The following is a 9,091-nucleotide window of genomic DNA, read 5'->3' on the forward strand; positions in this document are numbered from 1 at the left end:
AAAAAAAAGTTTATTAACGAGCTGCAGTTTTATTACATCAGGCGCTGGCACAGATGCAGTATATTAACGCCACGGGTCATCAATAAGGTGCAGATTTGGTCCTCAATTAGTGTTTCCAACACACTTTTTCACAGCGCGCATCACGTGCTCAAACTCATCAAAAGTCAACAAGTTCAACAAGCAACAACGACTTATCCAAGTGACTGCTGCAGAACGCACGCGAGAGAGAGAGACGAGGCAGCGCAGATCGCTCGTCGCATAAGTGAGCGGGAATTTACCGAACGTGGCACTAGCGGGAGTTAACACTGTATGCAATACCCGCAACCTCACACCAAATTTCAGGCCGTGTAGATAGACAAGCATACTGTATATACAAATCATTTAGTAAGCAGAAATCCAAAATTTACCTTAACATATTAAGTTAGAGGAAGATGCGACTGAATTGATGCTTGAAGAATGCGCTTCTAGCAGCCATGATAAACAGTTGGCGGTTAACGTTTTCTATGCACAATTTGATTTGACAAAAGTCACTAGACCTATTACTATCTCTCTATCCAATCATGATGATGGATAAAAATAAAATTAAAATAAGCATGTAACGACCACAAACGGAGAAAAATAGCGGAGTAAAAGTACTGTTACATCACTTCAAATGTACTCAAGTAAAAGTACACAATTTTTAAACTACTCAAAAAAGCACAATTACTGATAAAAACGACTTGATTACTGTAACGTGAGTATTTGTAATTCGTTACTTCACACCCCTGCAAGTTACTACACAAACCTGGCTTCTCCTCTTCTTAAAATGTCATTTTTGCCAGTTAGTATGGCTTTTTATATATTTTATAATCTAAATTTTCCTGTCTGCACTTTGTCACTGTTCTTATTAGTGATTACCCGTGTACACAGTTTTAAAGTGGTATTGTAGAGCTTTTCTTGGCATTAGGGACCCTCCCTAACCACAATAAAAACCACTCGAAAATCTTTTTCCCCATTCCCCCCATATGCCCTCACACACACAGATGGCTTTGATGGTTTGATACTGTGGTGCTTGCCCACGCACCCAGTCACAGCTCGATCTCACGCACTTCATGTGATGATCTTGCTCATTTGTAGAAAAACCTTTCGTGACAGGGGGGTGTGAGAGTGTGTTGACATTATCTTTCTCTTGTATTTATTTCCCTCCCTTTCACCTCTCTGTTCATGTATCACTCCGTCTCTCATCTCTCGTTTTCATCCCTCTTTGCGTTTTGATTTTGTCATCGTCACTCACGTTTCCTCTCGCTCTATTTCTTTGCTTGTGTCAGTGTTTACATACAAATGTGATTATGCTCCAGTTTTTTCAGTATTTCAGCACTGAATGTGTTTTTCGTTAAGATTTGTAAATGTTTAATTAACCATACTTTTAAAAATCTCGGTGATGTCCTAATTCGGAAGTGCTGTGCACTGACTTTTTGCTCTGTGGTTTTGGCTGAAACGAGATCAACCAGACAGAGGAAGTGAGAGGTGGGGCTTGTGTAGATGATTGTCTCAGGACGCTTTTCCATTGGTTAACCACAGCCCCTCCCACTCCCACACTCGCAAATTGTTAAAACACTTATTGGGAAACCCATGACGTTTCAGATCTGAGATTTTAGCATAATACCTGTTTTAGGCTCTCACGAATGTTAGGACACACACACACACTCACTTATGCTCACTGACTCAGAAGGGAAGATCTGAAATGAGAGCAAAAATTTGTGGTCCATTTCTGTCACGCAAGAAAATCCACAGTCTACATGATTCACACACGTCTATAGTCGCGAAACATATTCACCAGTGCACATGCAGATTTAAACATACAAATAGTAGCACATAAGTGAAATATCAAAAACAACCTTGTAGTTAGTAGTAGGTAAATAAAATTGATAAATTAAACCACTTAATTCCAATTTAAATTAAAAATCTTGCATTCTTACTTTAACATGCTTCTTTAAGTGCAAACTTTTATCATATAATTTGTGAAAAAAATTTACCTTTTCCCACCTATTTTAAATTTTTTTTTGCAGGCAAAATAAGCACGTAATCTGTCTAACATCGAAGTCTCAGTAAAAACACCTCTTAATCAATTTAATAAAAACCACAGCATATTTAACACAAAAATAAGATTGACAAAGTGATCTCGACCACAGTGCATGTTTATAATTTGCTCTTATCTCTCTGATATTCAGTACTTAAATTCTACATCAGCACATATTAATGATCACCACTTGTTGCTATGGAAACATAACCTGTTGCAAGCAGTTTAGTAGAATTACTGTAGCAATTCAAGTGGAAAAAAGGACGGTTAAGCGGGAAAAATGTTTGAAGTGTTCCTTTAATGTTAGTGTTTATATTCTACAGAAAACTAAAGAAATTTGATGCTTAGAAAATTAGGGCTGTTGACTTTGATATTTTTGAATCGATTCAGATTTCTGGTTCTGGAATCGACTCTGGAGTTCCTTACTGTTGTTTTCAGTTCTTTTTCTATTCTTTATAGATTGGAAGAACATGTTCACCTAAGCTCACTGTGACTACATGATATGAATGCTTACTACTTTTTAAACTTCCTTAGTATTCTGTTATTATTGTCAGCATCTATTGTCTCTTCATGTAGTACAGAGTGATGCTCAAAACCTTCCATTGTGGGCAGCAAGCCAGTCTTACAGTTTATTCTTTTTATATACTTTAGACATCTAGAACAAATCTTCGTTTGTGCATCAATGTCTGTATTTTGTGTTTTAGTTGCAAAACTTCATTTTAGGAAGTTTATCCAAGATGTGGGTTAATCAATATTTGTCAGTTCTATGTTATTCAACATGTAGGATCACAGACTGAAAGAGTGACCAAAAAAAAAACCTCATTGATTAAAGCAAATGAAAGGTAATAATTAGCAATATGCGTTCACACATTGAATGTTTCATGTTACATACCATGACACATAAAAATTGCTGCAGTCATTTTTTTTAACCAATTCATTGAAACAAACCATCCGAAATAACTTGTTTGCAGAAATAATTCAGACTTCCCATCACTAGTAGCGAGCGACCAAGAGGCAAATTAATGATTAGCTCTATGCAACTGAAAAGTCTATAAATGAGTATCTTTGATGGAATCAATTGCAAAGGTCCTCTTCAATTCTTTTTGGAATCAAATCCCAGCCCTACAGAAAATATATCACAAACTCATGTTATGAAAATTTTCAGAATTAATCTTTTTATCAGGCCAAAATTGTTGTGACAAATGTTTTATGATCCATTTTTGCCAATTTTGTTAGTTTTTGCTTAAATGTTTTTTAAAGGGATAGTTCACCTAAAAATGAAAATGTGCTGTTCATTTACTCACCCTCAGGCCATCCTAGATGACTTTCTTTCTTCAGTAAAACAGTAAAGAAGTTTTTAGCTGAAACTGTGGTCCTTGGTGATTCATAAAATGCAAGTCAGCACCTGCACATCTTTGAGAATACAAAAAAAGCATATCAGGGAACACAAAATTAAAACCTGTGGCTCCTGGCAATACACTGAGGTCTTATGAAGTGAAACAATCTGTCTGTGCAAGAAACTGAACATTATTTACAATATTATTACCTGTAATCCATAGCCTCAGTCAAACAGTCTGGATTGATGTCTGATTTGCGGACAAATCATTCTTTTGAACCGGTTCTTTCTGACCTGCATTTTATGAATCACCAAGGACCAGGTTTCAGCTAAAAATCAGGCACTGATCCATCATTAGTAAAAATGGTCTTTTCTGCAGAGCTGTGCATTTGTACGAATATTTGCCAGAGTATAGAGATTGTCAACTCCGTTCTCTTAAACATTTTAGATCAGGCGGCTACGTGGACAGCCCTCCAAGTTCCAGAATAGCGGTGGAGGCGTATATCAGGACCTATGTTTGGAAAGCCCAGCATCTGCAGAAGGTGATTACCTCAGTTCGGACGAGGACCCTCTTCAGAGCCACTTGCCTCTAACCTCCCTGTATCCGCACCATTCGTCACCTCATCTGGACAGTCAAGGCAGCACGGACAGCGACGGCGAGGAAAGGAACCCCATTCAAACCCCCTGCCAAGATCCTCTGCCTAACCAGCAGCAGCTTTACCCGGGCATGGTGTGCACCGAAGGACTCGAGAACTGAGATGGCTTGAAATGGTGAGATGGGATGGACAGAATCCTTTAGGAATAGACTGCACATAATGCACAGATATATGTGACCCTGGACCACAAAACCAGTCATAAGGGTCAATTTTTCTAAATTGAGATTTATACATCATCTGAAATCTGAATAAATAAGATTTCCATTGATGTATGGTTTGTAAGGATAGGACAATATTTAGAAAATCTGGAATCTGAGGGTGCAAAAAAGTCCAAATACTGAGAAAATGCCTTTAAAGTTGTCCAAATGAAGTTCTTAGCAATGCATATTACTAATCAAAAATTAAGTTTTGATATATTTATGGTAAGAAATTTACAAAATATCTTCATGGAACATGATCTTTACTTAATATGCTAATGATTTTTGGCATAAAAGAAAAATCAATAATTTTGACCCATACAATGTATTTTTGGCTATTGCTACAAATATACCCCAGCGACTGGTTTTGTGGTCCAGGGTCACATATAGCGTGAGAGAGAGATTATGTACATTCACCCAGAAGCTGTCAGAGGTAGGGCAGGAAAACGATGCATAGCACGACACTCTCATACTATACTTCGCTCTCACTCAAGCTGTGTCCGAAACTTGAAAAACGCAGCTTTTCTGGCAGTAAAGGGAGCTACGGGGGCACCAAGACATGTCCAAATCCAGTGTTGGCCTTCCATTTGTTCGACTTATATCTCCACAATCCTGTGCACTCAGTTTGGTGTTTAGAGATAAAACATCTGATAAAGAGATTAGAAATAAAATAATTCATAAATGCCTTTTTTTCATGTTTTAAAAAGCTTGAGTTTAAATTTCTACACCGCATTCTGTAGTCACTAAATATCTGTTTATGTCTAAACTTTACTTGAATTTGTTCTAGCTCATTAGATGGGACGTTTGGTGGTCCCTTTAAACAAATGCATGGCAGCTGCCTTCAGTTTCAGATACAGCCTCTGTCTCTTTGTCTTATACTTTCTTTTTGTCAGTGTCTGTTGCACAATTCTTAAACGTATTGCATTTCTTCCCAGGACTGAATTTGGAGTTCTGTATAACAAATACCAACATGCATACACACACAAACTGTCCTCCTCTCTTGAGTGCCAGAAAGTTTGGTCATTTTTGCCATTTTCTCTTTTCAAAGAAAACAGTGTGGCCTTGAAACTACCTCTGATTTAACCAGACACTCACTCAGTCCCTGTGAGCATACCAACTTCTCCAATACAACAGCCATCTGGCTAGAAATGAGGTGACAGAGGAAAGAAAAAGCAAGCAGGATACACACCTTCTGGTACACAAGTTTGCAGCATCCTGTCAAAACATGGGATTGTCTTTGTCACGCTCAGTTGGCGCCTAACGGAGGGACCATCTCTACTGTTTGTTTAGAGGATAGCAGCAGATTTGGTGCCTCTCTCAGCCTGGACGTTCTTCGTTTTTCTGTCTTGTTCCTGTGGAGAGGATGTGCACCTTTTATGTTTATCTGAAACGCAACAGACACTATAATCCCTTTAATGGGAGGTGAAGGCCGAATGAGAGAAAATAGGAGTGAACAAAGTCTTATTATATAACGCAATAGGGATGTTAATAGTTACATGCATAGATGAATATTACCGTAGCTCATCCATGTATTTGTGTGTGTTTTATACAAAACAAAGAAGAGTGATCAAACTTTTGGATGGAAAAAAAATCCATTGCAAAAGAAAACTATGTCAACATTGCCAAAAGTTTTTTATGTTAATTGTTTATTTCTTTTATGTTTTTTTAAATAATGTTAATGTACTTCATGCATACAGAGGCCAAACTATTTAATTTATACTATTCTTCTGTGCCAATCCTGAAAAACAGCATTAAGCTGAAACTACAGGGTCTCCAGAAAAGAGAGAACTTTAAAAAAGTGTAAAGAAAAGAATAACAACTGCTGCTATGACATATCTAGTTAGTGTTTTTTTTTTTTTTTTTTTTTTTATGTTCACAAGCATAACCCCTCTCTCATGTAAAGTAGATCTATAAGTCCAAAATATACTGTGAAGTTATTATTGACTTGACGCTTACAAGCAACGAGTTTATGTACATTACATAAATACCCTCAAGCAACTATAGGCTATTGATTTGGATTTCACATTTCTACTGTTAACCATCTTAAGGCAGTTATTGATCCTGATTTTTATGGGTTTGTGCTAAATCTAAAGCAACTTCCTGAAGCATTTGTGAAGACTGTTGTTCTTGGTTGATATTGAAGAAAGTCTTCATTTGTAGAGCTAAAGCTTGCTTGCATTTGACTGAACTATGAAAGGTTTTTCAAACAAACGTAACTACTAAACTAAACTACAGTTCATTGCAAAATAATGTGGGATTTTGTATATACATATGCATTATATTATACAAATATTTCATACTTGTAACAGGTTTCTTTCTTTTAGTCGAGTTGGGTCACTTACATTTTTTTTTACCCACAATTTCGTAACCTGTCTTGAAGATTTCCATCTGACTCAGTACTGTCTACGATGCTGTGTTTGTCTGACCACACATGGTACATCAGTGTCATTGCCTTTCCCCACCACTGCCTCATTTTGCTAAAGCTTGTCAATCGTTGCATTTATTAGACATTTTACATGTTTACATGATTTTCTGAGAACAATACATTGCCGACATTTGCACCATTTACTGGTTATTGACCCAAAAACCAGTGAGAAGCTGCTCTCAGTCATGTCTTTGACAGTATGATGCATTACAAGACATTGGAGTTTTGGGGAGAAGTATTTACAGTATGTGCTGAATATGTCATGAAAACCATTTAAGTGTGTTCATAAAGCATATCTTCTTTCGAGTGGTTGTAAGTTCTCAAGGTTTCCTGGGGTTGCTGTTTTAACATACCAGTGTGTTGTATTGACTGATACAAAATTGTTTATTAATGGTTTGTGTCGAATAGCTAGCTGTAGAGTTGATATTTTTCCCTTGATCAAACCTATAATGCCCCTTGCACTGATAAAAAAAAACTATTTTATATACCTGTTATACCTGAAAAATAAAAATTGACACAGACTAAGAAATAACAGTGTGAATAAGACCAATAATGATATTTTGTGCAAATGGACTTGAGATTTTAAAGGGGTCCTATTATGCTCTTTTACAAAGTCTTGATTTTGTTTTGGGGGTGTACTAGAACAGGCTCTCATACTAGGTTGTTCGAAAAACACATTATTTTTCACATATTTTACATTATTACAACACCTCTCTCCCCAGTCTGGCATGAACGGCTCCTTAGTATCGATATTTTTTGTTTTGAGTATCGATACTTTCGATACTCGCATCAGTATCAATATATCGATACTTCGGATCGATACGCCCATCCCTAATTGGCAGCATTCGGCGCCTGGTCGGGAAATGTCATGCCCCTTACCATAGCCGCCTGCGAGCTTCAGTGTAAATATGGCGTCAAAATCAAATCAATCTGAACGTGATTTAAACCCGGATGATTGTAACCACTCTAAGTTCGTCTGCCTTGGGAAAGCTAGTGCGTCTCCGACATAGTGATAACACTCGTTGCCTTCTCTAGTGCAGCTCAACCAGGTCTCGTCCCATTCGTCGATATTTGTGATATCACAAATCGCGGAAAATATGCGTTGTAGTCCAAACGACTCGTTCCTTGTAGTTTTTGAAAAGTGATATCTGTTAAATATAATATCTCCTTTTGAAATCGACTTTGAGCTTTGTAACTTTGCAGATCTTTTTTTATGCTCAAACAGCCACATTACAGACTAACTAAAGTTGAAAAAGTGAAAAAGCATAATAGGACCCCTTTAATATTGTTTCATGTTGCACTACAAATCTAAAAGACTAAACCTCTCTAGCATCATCTCTACTAGGGCTTTACTCTGATTTAGAACATCCTTCCTGTTCCCCAGTGACCTCTGTAACATTTAAAACCATCCACAAAACCAGTTTCAGAAGTGTGTACCTTTTATAAACTGTTCTTTACAAGAAGAGCAGCAAGTAAAGGAAGTTGCTTTGCACCTTTCATTTCTGGCTGGTCTTTAAAGAGAAACCTCAGAGGGTCCCTGAAGCCAGAAAACTTTGTCAAGCAGTTGTTGTACCAACATTTGTTCTGGTTTGGGACTGTTGGATTTCAAATAGTCGAAGGAAGCTTTCCTCACAACTCGATTACAAAACACAACGGTTTTGTGGTGTGAGATTTAGCTTCTAAAGAATATTTGCTAATAGGAAATCAGACATGGCTGTTTTGAAATTAACTTAACTTGTTTAGTGAGTTGATTTTGTTTAAAACAAGAAGTCAGTCTTATTGGAAAGGCTTTAGTAAGCCTATTTATTGTTACCTGAGCAGGAACATGCCATTTTTAGATTGTCAGCGGGTGGCTAATATGGTCAAACACCTTCCTGTCTCACATTGAGCTCTAATTTCAATCACCTTCAGAATGGCTGAATTATGTTCTAATCAGTGGAAGAAAAGGAAAAAAAAGATGAATGAAAAATGTTACGGTGATAATAATATCAGTACTTTGTGGTATTATGAGTCAGTTTTCCCTGCATAAAGTCTATCACATATCTCAGAAACACTATGTCACTGTAACAGTTGAAACTGAATACTTCTATATACTGTTATCAGTAAATTTTATTTATTTATTTTTTATTTTTTTTGTAGCATCTTTCATGCCAGTTTTTATCTCACTCACTTTTGTTGTTGTTTGAAGGTTGCCATGTAAGCAATGATCATAATGAAACCCTGATTGGTTTCATGAAAGGTATGTCGTCATTACAGAAGACGACCTAACTAAAACAAAATGCATAAATGTACACTTTTATGCATGAGATTGAAGAACATCACTGTTCAAAAGAACACTGTATTGTATTAAAATTCCTCTTATTATCAGGATATTTTTTATATTGCAGTATACTAAATCATTACAAACAGAACTGTTTG

At 36.8% G+C, this 9,091-nt stretch overlaps 1 protein-coding gene across 2 annotated transcripts in view; it reads left to right on the plus strand.

Annotated features, from left to right (window-relative positions):
* LOC107603019 (EVI5-like protein) overlaps positions 1-7,299 on the plus strand; it is a 13,531-nt gene extending 6,232 nt beyond the window's left edge. Inside the window, exons 4-5 of one of the 2 annotated variants that reach the window (XM_016295681.1) lie at positions 3,844-4,166; positions 5,184-7,299. In XM_016295681.1, the coding sequence (XP_016151167.1) occupies positions 3,844-4,152 (309 nt within the window). In that variant the 3' untranslated portion in view covers positions 4,153-4,166; positions 5,184-7,299. The remainder of the gene's footprint in view (positions 1-3,843; positions 4,167-5,183) is intronic. The other variant, XM_016295682.1, reaches the window with a different exon arrangement.
* The last annotated feature ends 1,792 nt before the right edge of the window (positions 7,300-9,091 follow it).

This window comes from Sinocyclocheilus grahami, unplaced genomic scaffold, assembly GCF_001515645.1.
Source record: "Sinocyclocheilus grahami isolate Dianchi unplaced genomic scaffold, SAMN03320097.WGS_v1.1 scaffold339.1, whole genome shotgun sequence".
In the NCBI taxonomy this organism is placed as follows: Eukaryota; Metazoa; Chordata; class Actinopteri; order Cypriniformes; family Cyprinidae; genus Sinocyclocheilus; species Sinocyclocheilus grahami.